Here is a 14,914-nt window from a genome sequence, read left to right on the forward strand (position 1 = left end):
TAAAAGTTTATTCTTTTCCTTCACAAATGAGCATATAATTGATCAGCTTAAAGCACATGAACTACAGCAAGACTTGCCATTTACAAATCTAATTGATTCCATCTTTATCAAACTTTATTTAAACCAACACACCTTAATCACTAAATAATAGTAGTGATTTATTTCCTATCAATTCTTTTACATCTAAAAAATTTTACATAACACCGACGTATAGAAAAGATAATGGTGCTGAAACATCACTGTAGATTTTAGAATTGATGCACTGTTAGCCCAAAGTGTTTGTCAGTTCATGTTCAAGAGTCTAAACATAGCCTGAGTATCATGAATAAAACTGCAGTTGTTTGAGTGCAAGTTACTTATATGCACATACAAGCACATATGTACACTTACACACGCAGTTGAAAAAAAAACAGAAGAAATACACCAACATCAACAGTAACCACCGTGAGTGAATTGTGGAAATGTGACATTTTTCTTTTTAGTTTTTTGTATGTTTAAAATTCTCTAAAATGAATATGTGTAACACTGTTATTTATTATGGGAGGAATGATAATTTTTAGTCAGCAGCATAAAGTTAAGTGTGGTTCCTCCAAAAAATAATCTGAATGTAAAAAAGCAAAAAATATTTTCAGAATAGAACTCTGTACTAAGCATAGTACCAAGAGCTTAAAATACTCTAATATGAGGGTACTTCAAAGAGTTCGTGAAAACATTCGTATTACCTTTCAATTATATTTTATGTACTGAAGTTAACCAATAACCCTATGAAATAGCTATCCCCACTGTGAGGACTAAGAAACTGAGGTTTCCTGAAACTCTTAACAAAGGACACACAGCTACGTAATGGCAGAGGCAGAAATCACACACAAATCTGTCCTAGTCCAAAGTCCAAGCTTTTCCACTTTAATGTCAACATGATGTGTTTCAATTTATTCTTTACATTTGTCATTAAAAATAAATATTTTATAATTTACTAGACATACACGGTTATGCCTCAAACTGTTACACCAGGTAATCCTATTAGAATTTAGTCATTATCTACTGCAAGATAAACATGATTAATGTTAGTCCCTAAATTACAGAACTAGCTAGGCCTTGCAAGAAGAGTTCTGAGTATTTTATACAGAGGATGACAGTCCTTAGCTAAATCAGACTTGGAATTTTACATTCAAGAGAAAGCACCTGATTCCTCATACTATCTCATACCACTACTCCAACTAAAAAGACCAACAACAGACCAGTAAGAAAATAATGAGACAACTGATGTGCTAATGAAGCCAGACTGCCTCACCATCATGTCAGCATTCGTATGTTGTCAAAAAGTGTGATAAGAAAAAACTCAAAGACTCATATCAAAACTAAACTTTGTAAAACAAAGCTTCCTTTCAATAAAGTATCATTAAGTCAAGACATACACAAGGAAAGGGACCACAATGGTTGAAAGATGTGTTGTAGCACATGCCTAAGAGAAGAAAAAGGGCAAACAAAACATGACACACCATATGCTAATGACCCTAAATTAAATTTATGATAATATCAGTGACTGCGAACTATTTTTTGAATCTCGCGTATTTAGGGAAAGATTTAGGAATTGTTTGAATTCCAGTTTTCTTTGTGTTACCTGCCTGAAAAACTAGAAAAAATTACCCATTTATAGTGAATTATTCAAGTGTTGGTCCTCATAATGAGGTTTTTAACAATATTTTCTTTTATTCCCAATTCCTTTCTAAATTACCATGAAATACATACCTTCCTCCTATCGAGTCGTCTTGTGGTTGGGCCCCGGCAGTGTTCCTCTGTGAACGTCGCAGTGACCCCCCTGGATTGTTATTAGGCCGGTTGGACATTGGCACCTCTCTCTTGAAGGGACATACCCTTTCTAGACACTACCTTTCACTGAAAGAAAAAAAAAAGAAAAAAATTATCAGATATACATGGTACAACACAAAAAAGAAATGTGGGGCACCGAAGGTGGTGAAGAAATTTTATGCAAGCAATTTGATTTTACAGCTGTCACCAATGCTGCACTGTTTTATTAAACTGTAAAGTCTGATTAATTAAAGTATCACAAAATGTCAAGGACTAAGTAATTCAAGGCATGTGGTCCAGAACCCAGCCCATGAAATTACCTTAGATTTTTCAAGGAACAGCCAGGAAATTCTCAATTCAAAGAAAACAGAGCACAGGTAGAAATATGTCTTTATTTCCATATTTCCCATATTGTATAGAAACAGGTATTGCACCTAAAGTAAAAACACCTTGGCTCAAGTCCCATGATAGAACAAGTATTAAAGGAGTTTGCCTTTGTACAAATCAACAGCCTCTAAGCCTTGGATTCCTCAACCACAGAATTAAGAACAACGTATGTCATACCTACTTCACAGTACTGAATAACAAATGAGATAATAAATACAAAGGAAACTGTAAAACTGTAGTACCTTAATAAAGAGATAAGGAGAAAGCAGCTCAAATACAGTAAACTGAGCAATAGTCCCAGATATCCTAGATTTCAACAGCAGCTCTGCTGGCCATGACCTTGAATGACAATCTCTAAAATTCATTTACCTCCTCTGTAAAATCAGCATATTACCTTTTGCACAGAGTTGTCAGCCACAAGAAATAGTGGAAGTATTTTTGTAAGCGTAACAATTTAGCTCAAAACTTTGATCAGAAAGTTCAAATTACTAAGTACTGTCAATCTCAGAAAGAAAAAAGAAGAAATACTACATAAATATTTAAAAAGAAAGACGGAGGGGGGGGTTGCGGTGCAGTATGGAAAGACTGATATGGAAAGATTCCTCAAGATACATTAGGGGAAAAAACAGTATGAAACTCCTATGTGTGTATGGATACATAAAAGACTTGTACATATATTTTTGTATATTGTCTACATATTAAAAATTGATGGAAGGGGCTCACCAATTAGCTCACTTGGGAGCACATGGTGTTAATAACACCAAGGTCAAGGGTTCAGATCCCTTTACCAGCCAGCTGCAAAGCAAATTTAAAAAAAAATTTTTTTTGATGGAAGGATTCATAAAATAGACTTTGTTAATAACTGACTGCCTTTGAAAAAGAACTGGATGGAGGTCTGGAGTGTAGAATGAAAGGAATAATTTTTGTTGTTCCTGAGATTAATTATTAACTCATCTATATAAGCAATAAGGCAGGCTGCTCTAGCACAATAGCTGCAAGTATAGAGCTTTGAGTCAAATTGCCTCTGCCCAAGTTTGAATACTAACATCAACAAGCTGTATAATTGTATGTGTGTGTTTGTGTGTATGTGTGTGTGTACTTTTCTGTGCTTCAATCTAGAAAATGGGGATAAAGAACTTAACCTCACCGAGTAGCTGAGGATCAAATGAGAAAATCCACATAAACGACTTAACACAGTACCAATCATATAGCAAGGACTTAGTATACATAAAGTATTAGTTATTATTATAAACATTTACTCAAAAAAAAAAAAAAACTTGTAGTAAAATAAAATGTAACATATTGGGGGAAAACTTCACCATAAAAACCACCGTCAACATGAGTCTTGCCCTAGTTGACTACCAGATAAAAAGACAAAAACATGAGTCTTAATTTCTAGCAAAATAGTTTCAGAAGTGAATTTTTTGCTATAAAGAAAACATAAGCAATAGTGTTTTAAATTAAGGGTGAGTATCACAATCACTTGGGAAGCTTTGTCAAAATATCAATGCCTGATGCCTACCCTTAGATTCTGATCCTGTTGGCACAGAAATAGAAGACATATTTTAGACATCTTGGTCATACTGAACTACAGAACAACTACACCACCTTAAAGAATCAAATAAAAGGCCAGTCTTTCAGAATTCATCTTAGAAATTTTACTACTTCAAACTTTATGTCAATGCCATTTCACCTGGACCCTAAAAAGCCTGGATAGATACAAGAGAATAGTGTGATACTACTGCTCTCACTTTGAAAAGCAAAGAATACTAAACAGGATTAGTAGTTCTCACCTGGCCACTTTCTGCCATTAAATGCCTACTGTATGTCATGGGATGTTAAGTCATTCAAATGCATGTAAGTCACATGACTTATTTTGATCTATAGTCACCAAAGTAACCTTAACAATGCTCCAAATATTTTCAGGGCTTGTCAACCAGTACCACCATCAGCCAACTGCCCATTTGTGAATAATTCTTGAGATTTAAGAGAATGGCAAAAATAGCACTTTTATCAAAGTGCTGCCTGCCTTTAAAGCATAAACAGATCCTCAAGGAAGGAGGCCAAACTTTGTTAGACTTTGGAATTGAATTCCCTGAAAGTAAATAAAAGATTAACATATGAGGGGCAAAGGACTTCCCCCTTTGCCAGGTATCAACAAAACCAAAGCTGAAAGGGACTCTGAAATGATCAAGTTCAACCCCTTACATTAGAGATAAATCTAAATGAAGAAAATTCAAGGATATGATCCTCTGAATCCTGGTACTGTGGAGATTTATGCCCTCCATAGATACCACTACCTCAACTTCAACAGAAGCTTAACTCCTCTTTGCTTCTACATAAGAGTCCAGAGGCCAAAAGTTCTCACCATATTTCCTCCAGAATATTTTCCCTACAGAATATTCTGTTCTATGTTCTATGTTCTAATAACTGGTTATCTATACAATAACTAATTATTTATGGCTCCCATATGTCATTACTTAATTTTTAAGACACACACACAAAAATGAGAGTTATACTAATGTAAAAACTATACTGCTAGAGTATGGAGGTTCCTCAAACAACTACAGATAGAACCACCGTACGACCCAACAATCCCACTGCTGGCCATGTCTTCAAAGAAATGGAAATCATCATGCCAAAGGAATATCTGAACTCCCATGTTTATCGCACCTCTATTTACAATGGCCAAGAAATGGAAACAACCTAAATGTCCATTGATGGATGACTGGATAAGGAAAATGTGATATATATACATATATATATATTATATACACAAACATACACACACTCAATGGAATACTACTGTGCCATAAAAAAGAATGAAATTCTGCCATTCATAGCAACATGAATGAACTTAGAGAAAACTGTGTTAAGTGAAATAGGCCAGGCACAGAAAGAGAAATACCACATGTCCTCACTCATAAGTGGGAGCTAAAATAAAGAAACAAAGAACAAGCAAACAACCAATCACAATAATACATTAAATTTTCAAAAAAAAAAAAAAAAAAAAAAGGAGAACTGTGGTTACTAAAGGTGGGAAAGGGGGAGGAGGAAGGGAGCTGATAAGAAACTAGTTAAGGGTCATGAAGATTGATTACATTTTGTAAACATGAGTGGAGTTGATTGACTGAACTATGTACCCCCACAACTCCCTGTGTCCAAGTTTTATGTATTAGAAGGTTGGCCCCCATGGTGACTGTTAAGGGGGTTGGAAATCCTATTGTGGTGGTTGAAGGGTGGAGCCTTGAAGAGATGATTGGATTGTGGGACCATGCCATAGTGAACAGATTAAAAGTGGTGGTCAGAGGTGTGGTTCTGAAGGCTTTAAAAGGAAAAGAGAGTCTGTCTCTCTCTGCTTCTACCTTCTTGCAATGTGAGACCCCTGAGTCACTGTCACCACCACCAGATGAACTTTGCACTTTCCAATTTCAGAAACTGTAAGGAATATTTTTCTTTGTAAATTACCCAGTTCCAGGTATTGTGTTATAAGCTACAAAAAGACTGATACAATGAGTATACTAATTATCCTGATTTGATCACCACATATTGTACACATATACTAATATTTGATTCTGTACCCCACAAATATATACAATCGATAAAAAAGTAAAAAACTATACTGCTAGAAGTCTTATTTTAATAAACTGAAATGATATGAACTCAAAGACTCCATCTTAATAGGCTATCTCATAATGTTGACATTACAAGTTAAGCCCAATCTATTAATATCCCTAATTATCAAGCCCTGAAATACACTACTCTTTTCTAAACATGAACATACCTTCATTTCTGTGAAAATAATCACCAAGATTTTTCACATAAAACCTTTGATGTTAATCCTAAAATACTGAAATAAGACAGATGACGTGTATCTCTTTGAGTTCAGGAAAAATTTTAAAAAGCTAATGGAGATCTTCAAGGTTAAAAACAAACTCATGACAACTTTGCTCACAGCTCTAAGTGTACAACAAACTTAAACGTTGTTTGGGTTAAATGGCATTTGAATTTTATATGAAAAAGTATTTAGCTCTATAGGTAAATTCCACAAGGAAAAACAGAATTGTATATTAATCTACACTTAAAAATTCATTCTTAACAATTTATAACAAAAAAATTTCTTCAAGGAAAACTTCAACTGCAAACATTTTGGAATTTTCTTCTAATTTCTTACCTCAAAAATCACAAAAAAGAAGTTAAGCCTAGGGGAAAAAAACAGCACAGAAAAATTCACGTGGTACTGATAACACCAAGGTCCAGGGTTCAATCCCTATACTGGCCAGCTGCCACAAAAGAACAAACAACTACAACAACAACAAAACAAACAAAACCCTCAATCCTTCCTTTGGTGCAAAACTTTTAGAACACCAAGAAAAGTCAATTGCAAAAAAATAATGTTAGGATGTGGTACTTCTTCCTAGTCAAGCAGAAAAAGTATGGAAGGGAAACATACCACAGAGGTTAGTATTTATGCAGAATTTTCATCACATGAATGACCTCTGACAGACTGGAGAACAAATCTCCAATTTAGTAACCCAGAACAGAGTGAATAGCCCCAAAGCCAGCTAACATTATGTTCACTCATGTAGTCACTAACTACCACCTATTTGATAGGCAACTCTAAAAACTGAAGAAAAGCTGCATTATTTCACTTTAAAAAAAAAAAAAAAAAAAAGCTAATACATCCCATGTAGTGTTTGGAGAAAGTTTTCAGCTTTTAGAATTAACATTTAAAGTGAATCTTATCTGTCCAGTGTGCCCCGCCCTTTAATTTCTTATGCGCTCTTTCTAGAACTGGTCTTCCAAAGAGACTTGGTTTGGCTTCATATTACGTACTTGGAGTTAAATAACAACAGTTATAAACAATTTGCATAGCACTTTACTCATTTGTTTATTCTAATAGCAACATTTAAATGTGCCAATGAGCCCTATAAAACATTGCGTTTTAGTCCTATTTTACAAAAAAGGAAACAAGTGTTACTTGCTGCAGACTGCAAGCAAGAAATGACATCCGAAACTGTAGATCTGAACAACTATATACACAAGATCAAGAAGGAAATGACTAGATCCTAGAACACACCAGTGGCATAGGTCCTAGGAGAACACACCAGGGACATACAATTAAACAACTCTACAATAAAATGGAACATAAGTCACTCTTGCTTAAGAATGGCAAAGTCTTCACGTAAGGTTTTTTTTTTTTATTTTCTCAATATACTTTTCAGTTGATTTTTGTGTCCCTTTACCTGTTCTTATTTCCCTGCTCCCTCTCCCCTGTCCACCTCCAACTACATCGTATCTGTTCACCTGTCTTAACAAGTTGAAGGAATTATTGTGATTGTTGTGTCTTCTTACCTCCTCCACCCTTTGTTTGTATATTTATTTATTTTTAGCTCCTACAAATAAGTGAGAACATGTGCTATTTCTCTTTCTGTGCCTGACTTGTTTCACTTAATATCATTTTCTCTAAGTCCATCCATGTTGTTGCAAATGACAGTTATTTCATTCTTTTTTATAGCAGAGTAGTATTCCATTGTGTGGATATACCACATTTTCCTTATTCACTCATCTGATGACAGACATTTGGGCTGGTTCCAACTCTTGGTTATTGTAAATAGTGCTGCAATAAACATGGGAGTACAGGTATCCCTTGGCATGATGATTTCCATTCCTCTGGGGATATTCCCAGTAGTGGAATAGCTGGGTCATATGGCAGATCTATCTGTAATTGTTTGAGGAATCTCCATACCCTTTTAAATAAAGGCTGCACCATTTTGCAGTTCCACCAACTATGTATGAGAGTTCCTTTTTCTCCGCAAACTCACCAGCATTTATCATTCTCAGTCTTTTGGATATCAGCCATCCTAACTGGAGATGGTATCTCAAAGTGGTTTTGATTTGCATTTCCCGAATGCTGAGTGATGTTGAGGATTTTTTCATGTCTGTTGGTCATTCATATATCTTCCTTTGAGAAATGCCTATTCAGCTCCTTTGCCCATTTAATTGGATTATTTGGTTTTTTGCTGTAAAGCTGTTTGAGTTCCTTGCATATTCTGGATATTAATCCTTTGTCAGATGTATATTTTGCAATGTGTCTGTTAATGTATCTGTTGGTTGTCTTTTCACTCTGTTGATTGTTTCTTTCGCTGTGCAGAAGCTTTTTAGTTTGATATAATCCCATTTGTTTATTTTTCTTGTGGTTGCCTGTGACGTAAGTCTGTCTTTAAAATGGGAATGAATAAACAAACTTCGAGCTTCCGCTAAAAGCAAGGGATTGAGAGGTGCTAAGAAACAAAGGCTAGCAAGACAGTCCTGCTCACAAGGAGTTTACTGTTGTATATCCCTCTACTAGGTACAAATCCTGGCTCTGCTACTTAAACAACAAAGAACTTCAAGTACTTTACCTTCATCTAAATTTCTTTCTCCATTAAACTAGAGGCAATATTATTAACTTCAGGGTTTAAGTATTAGAGACAATGTATAGGAGACTCTTAGAACCTAACCTGACTATGACAGCTGCCATTTAATGTGTCCATTAACTGCAATTAAACAGCTGAATATGAAAGAAGGGGAGGGAGTGTGTGTGGAGTTATCAGGCCCACTATCATAAAAGAGAAAGAAACTGGAGAAGAAAAATGACTAAAAATTTCTACAAAATTATTTGGGACAGTTTATTTCACTTTGATTTCAGAAGGAGGTAATACAAAAACACCAGTTTTGTATGGTATATTCACAAGTCAAATATCAAACTCTAAGTAGCTGCATGTCAAACTCTAAATAGCTATATATGTTACAGAACAGCACAGTGTAGTGAATTAATTCATGTCTGCATTAAGGGAAGCAGGGATTTAAACACAAAAGTTCTATAAAGAAATCAGAGCAAGAGCCATTGAATGTAAGGAAAAGGGGTAAGTTAACTGAAAGGGGTTTCACAAACCATTTGAATGTGATGATAAAATATTGTATGATACGTAAAAATCATATTTTCAAATTATATTTTTGTAACACTAGAAGACAATATTTAGTGGGGAAAATTTGGCACTTAAAGTGAATAGTAAAGTAAGACTAATTCTGGGTTATGTTTAATCTGTGCTTACCATGTGCCAGGCAATGTGCCTTTTCATTTAACCTTCACACCACCCTTATGTAATTGGTACTGGAAATAACCTCACAGAGAAACTGTGGTACACAGTAAGTTACCATAATCCTAAGGCCACAAAGCTAACAGGTGACAGGGCCAGCACTCAAACACAGGTCTGACTCAAAGCCCATGATCTTTATGACTATGCTACATGATAGCATATATTTACCTTTAAAAGAAAAAAGTCAAAATGTTAAAGCACCATGACATCCCAAGTTTGAGGGACATGGAGGATGTAGAGAAGATTCTGACCCTTTGACATTTCTTTCAGGAAATCAGTTTAGCTGCCCAATCTTTCCATGAATAATTATCACAAAATATGCTAAATAATGAGAGGCAAGATAAAGTTAATATTGTAAACAAAGAAGAAAAAGTGACTAATTTCGTCCTTAGCAGGTTGAGAATGGCCAGTCATCTCTGCTGCTGTGGCTTCTTTAAAAGGCTGGACTCAGGCTCAGGGCAGGGCTCAGTGAAGAAATGGCAAATCAAACTTGGTTCCTCCTCTCAGTATGGAGAAACTTGGGTTTGAATCCTAACTCTGCCACTGACCTGGCCTCAGTTTCCCCATTCACTCATTTATAAGCTTTGTACTCTTTTGCTGTTAACAAAAGGAACAGAAAAAAGAGAGGAAAGAGAGGAGAGAAAAGGAGAAAGGAGAGGAAAAGGAAAGAAAAAAGGCAAAGAAAGGCTTAAGCAGTGTGAAAAGACACGGAAGAATGAGAAAATAAATCACAATGAAGGATGAAGCACGACGGGACCTGGGAAGAATATGGACCTGAAAGTAAGTCTAAACTGCATCATGAGGCTGGGATTCCTGTACTGGTCAGCTGCCAAAATAAAAAAAACTGTATTATGAAGGGCCTAAAACTAAAAATGTTGGATATAAGACTTACAGTTAAGGAAGGAGAGCAAGCAGAAAGCTACCAAAATAGACCTAAGGAGAGATGAGGGTCTGACAATGGAAGATAAAAGGAAGAGATGGGGGTCAACCAAATGACAGAATCTACACAATGAGAAAGGAAAGTCTAGGGCTGTGGTTCTCAAACTTCAGCATGCATTCAAATAGATGCACTAATCTAAAATGTCTCTCAGGTTTCTTGCTCTGGTGACAAGGGTTAAGAAAAGTTTTCTAAAATATGTAAAAAAGATGATTGCATATCCGTTCAATATCATATGAAACACTGTTTACCAGGCTCGCCTAGGAATTATTTAATTTTCTAGAAGAGAGCACATGGTGTTTGACTTTGCTATTTATTATTTATTAGGTGTCTAGACACGGAAGTTAACGTGTTAACTTGCAGATTTATGTCTGGTAGAATTCTATACAGTAGAAAAGATAACCCCAAAGATCGCAGTTTGTTGACAGTAGAACATCAATAATCTTATTCTAAAATTTGTTATTAAATTGCCTGTAAATATCCAATTCCCCAAATGCTCTTTGAACCAACTTTATCCTAACAGGTTCCCCTCATTAATTAGCTGAATAAAATCTTTAGCATTTAATTCTATAGTCTTAAAAGGAAAATCATACAGAATAGATGGTAGTAGCATTACCAAATGATACACAGGGGGTAGAAAAATAAAATTTAGTGTTAATCATGTCAAATTTGAGTTATTAGGGCCGAGCCCGTGGCGCACTTGGTAGAGTGCTGCGCTGGCAGCGCGGCGACGCTCCCGGCGCGGGTTCGGATCCTATATAGGACTGACCGGTGGTGCACTCACTGGCTGAGTGCCAGTCACGGAAAAAAAAAAAAAAAAAAAAAAAATTTGAGTTATTATATAGGCTAAGTAAAGAGTTTCAGAAAACAGATAGAAATAAAGATCTAGAATTAAAGTAGGCAATATATCTCTAGATAAGGGAAATTACCCCGGCAAGAGGTTAAAAAAAAAAAAAAAAAAAAAGGTAATCAATGAGATTCCACTTTTTCTATGAAAAGCAGAATAAAGAGAGGAACAAGCCCAGGATGGAAGCTTGAGAAACACTAAAATCTAAGGAAAACAGAAAAGAAAGAATCCTGTCAAGGAGAATCACAGATTCTTCATAAAGATGGTGAAAATAAATCAGGATGGTGGTACTGCAGACACCAACAGGAGAAAGACAGATGGGAAGAGTTCAAATGTCACAGAATGCACAAACACACAAAACTGAGCAGTGTGCATCAGATTTAGAAAATGGTAAGCAGTGTTTCAAGAAATGACATGGGAGGAGAGGATATGGGGTAAGTTAAATAGGACAGTAAATACCAACTCTCCTCTGAAAACGCTGGGCTATCAAGAGAAGAGACAATAGCCAAGGGGGAAGTGGGAGGTGGGGGGGGGAGGTTGCAAGTGCACAGATGTATGTGAGTTTATGTTTCATTTTTTAAAAAAATAAGTCTTGACCATGTTTATGCGTGTAAAGAAAAGAACTACTGAAAGAATAGGACTGGGGATAGGGTACAGTTTACTAACAAAATCCTACAGGGAAAAAAATTAAGAGCATATGCTTTGGATGAGAAGAAAAGTACATCAATTTCTGAGGCACAAGAAGGTGACAACTGAAAGCAAAGGAGTAAATGTCTAACTTACCTGTGGTTAACAGGTATGAAAAGAGCAAGGGAGAAAGGAGGTGGCCATTGATAAGGAGGTCCAAAATAGACCACAATTCTATTTTGTAGACACTATAGATGATCAATCACTTGATCATGAACAGACACAGCCCAACTATTTCTAAAAATATACAGCAACTCATTCCCTAATATAAATCCTGTCTTAGCTCATACAGCTTGTATAATCCTTCAGAATACTAACGGCTTTTTAATAAAGAATTTTTTTCTTCTCCTTACAGTCTCAAAGATTATAGACTAAATTCAGCAACTTTTAGCCCTCGTTCCAAAAATGGCTCATAGACCCGGTTTTAACAGACCTGCAATCCTGCCGGCTACCATAATTAGCCAATCAGTGGGGGTAGTAGGTCAGCTTATCACTAACATTTTTAGTACATCCTCCTTAAGATGTACTTTTATACTGCCCAAGAATGAAAAGACAAAAAAGGAGATAGACTAGGTAGTCTCTAAAAATCCAACTGAGCTCCAAATTTTAAAAGACTCTAACCTAATATTTATTTCAGCTTTTCTTAAATGGAGTTAATAAAATTCTTCCTTATAAAGACCCAATAACACTGCTTATTAGGCATGGTGATTATGAAAAGGAAAGGGCTACTGAGAGAGATGGGGAAGAATGGTTTGTAAATGACTCCCTTCCCCAAGGGACAGATAGATGCCCCTTGGATAGGAATCACCTCACCCTGAAAGTAAAATACAAAGTACCAGTAGATTACTACAAGGTGTTCCCTACAGACAAAAACAATTTGATGTTTGGTAAATGACCTTTAGAGCATAGGGACACACATAATAAGGCAATACTTTGAGAATATTCTCTTCAGTACGTGTTCTTGTCATAATAAAGAGGTTAACTTCTGTGATCTCCTTAACATGGATTCTATTAGAAAGTCAGTCTGTTGTCTGTCTTGCAACAATAAAAAACATTTCAACATAATGATAATCACAGATTGGTCTTTTCCAAACAAGTATGTAGCCTGTCATCAATAGTGTTATAACCTAGGGAGTTTTAAGGAACAAATATTAAGTTTATGATTAGGCTCAGGAAAAAGAAAGCTATGAAATGTAACTCAAAAGTTGGGAAGAAAAGGTACATATAGTAACTTTAACACTGAATTGAAAACTGTCAAATTTTGGCTTAAAATCTTGTATGTCATAGAAACTCAGAAAGTCTGAAAACATTTTGCAGAAGTTAGGAAGAAACCCATACTTAGAATGCCATACTCTACAGACCAGCACCCCACATTTCTACAAATAGTATCATTTTTACCAAAATAAGTAGATGCTAATGAGTGCCCCTATACTGAGCCAGAACATGTACAAACCAATAGCCAAAAAAAATTAAAGCTGTTATTACCAAACCTAAGTTATTTTTTAAAATACAGATTTAAATATCTGAAAGCCTATTTCCTGGGTTTTATCTATTGGAATGGAGGTAAGGGGAAATCAAAGTACTTTTTAAAATTAGGAGAATAGGGGCCGGCCTGTGGCTCACTCGGTAGAGTGCGGTGCTGATAACACCAAGGCCCCGGGTTCGGATCCCATATACGGATGGCCGGTTCGCTCACTGGCTGAGTGTGGTGCTGACAACACCAAGTCAAGGGTTAAGATCCCCTTACCGGTCATCTTTTAAAAAAAAATAAAAAATAAAAAATAAAAGTAAAATAAAATTAGGAGAATAAATCAGTTATTATTCTGATGTCGGCTAGGTTTGAGAAATCCTGAAAACTCCCCAGGTTGTAACACTATTGATGATAGGCTACATACTTGTTTGGAAAAGACTGTACCAATCCATGATTATGACAACGTTGAAATGTTTTTTATTGTTGCGAGAGAGGCAATAAACTGACTTTCTAACAGAATCTATGTTAAAGAGGTTAACTTCTGTGATCTCCTTATTATGGTGGAGTTCACAGCAGTGACAAGAACATGTAGTGAGAATATTCTCAAAGTATTGCCTTATTATGTGTGTCCCTATGCTCTAAAGGTCATTTACAACAGGTTTACACCATTGTTTTGGTATCATTATATTTCATTTTCTATTTCTTTGTAATTTTTACATGACTCTCCCACATCCCATGATTGAAAACTGCCACTCATATCCTTAGATTCCAGCCATTCTGCTTCTAAGAATTTTCCAGGAATCTAACCTAAAGAAATACTTGCACAAGTATGCAAGCATGGATATAAGATGTTAGCAAGTAGTATGTCACCGTGGGAAAAATGGTGATCACTCTCAACAGAGAAATGATTAAGAAGCATACTGTATCAATTCTATGGCATACTTAGAGGTCCTTAAAAACAAAGCAATAGATACGTATATACTGCACTAACATCCAAGGACATAACATTGTTCATTCCTTCAGCAAATATTTGAAGGCCTATTTGACAGATGTCAATAATCTTTAACACAATGTCATTTCCTGGACTTTTGTCTAAGATCAAGTGTAATAATCTTTGCCACAATGAAGCTTATGCTCAATTGGGAAGACAGAAAATAATCAAACTATATATGTACGTTGTGGTAAGTACCACGAAAATGGAATAGAAAAATAGGAAGGAGCAGAGAATAACAGGAAGAGGGAAGGAAAAAGCTATTTTGGATTGAGTCATCAGGTAACAGCTCTCTCAAGCAATGTTTTAAGCTGAGCCCAAAGGATGGGGGGGGCGGTTTACTTGTTTGTACATGCGTAGAAAGAAGTCTAGAAAAATATACCTAAATGTCAATAGTGGAGAAGACAGAGAAGTGGTAAAGAGCACCTATTCTTAAGTTCAAACCCAGGCTCCACCACTTTAAACCACATTACCTTGGAAAAATTTCTAAACCAGGCCTTAGTTTTCCTCATCTGCCAAATGGAGATAACAGCTATATCTTATTAAGTCATGAAAACTAACTGAAAGTAAAACACTTAGAAAATAGTAAGCTAACTGAAAGGGAAAAATGAAAAAGAGAAAACCTTCATATTAAGTTTTAAGA

At 35.7% G+C, this 14,914-nt stretch overlaps 1 protein-coding gene across 13 annotated transcripts in view; it reads right to left on the reverse strand.

Moving 5' to 3' along the window:
• Positions 1-14,914, reverse strand: part of TRIP12 (thyroid hormone receptor interactor 12) — a 138,591-nt gene that overhangs the window by 98,398 nt on the left and 25,279 nt on the right. For all 13 annotated transcript variants that reach the window (XM_063075387.1, XM_063075359.1, XM_063075342.1 and 10 more), the window contains one exon: positions 1,750-1,896. In XM_063075387.1, the coding sequence (XP_062931457.1) occupies positions 1,750-1,847 (98 nt within the window). In that variant the 5' untranslated portion in view covers positions 1,848-1,896. The remainder of the gene's footprint in view (positions 1-1,749; positions 1,897-14,914) is intronic.

The sequence above is a fragment of the Cynocephalus volans genome, chromosome 1 (assembly GCF_027409185.1).
Source record: "Cynocephalus volans isolate mCynVol1 chromosome 1, mCynVol1.pri, whole genome shotgun sequence".
In the NCBI taxonomy this organism is placed as follows: domain Eukaryota; kingdom Metazoa; phylum Chordata; class Mammalia; order Dermoptera; family Cynocephalidae; genus Cynocephalus; species Cynocephalus volans.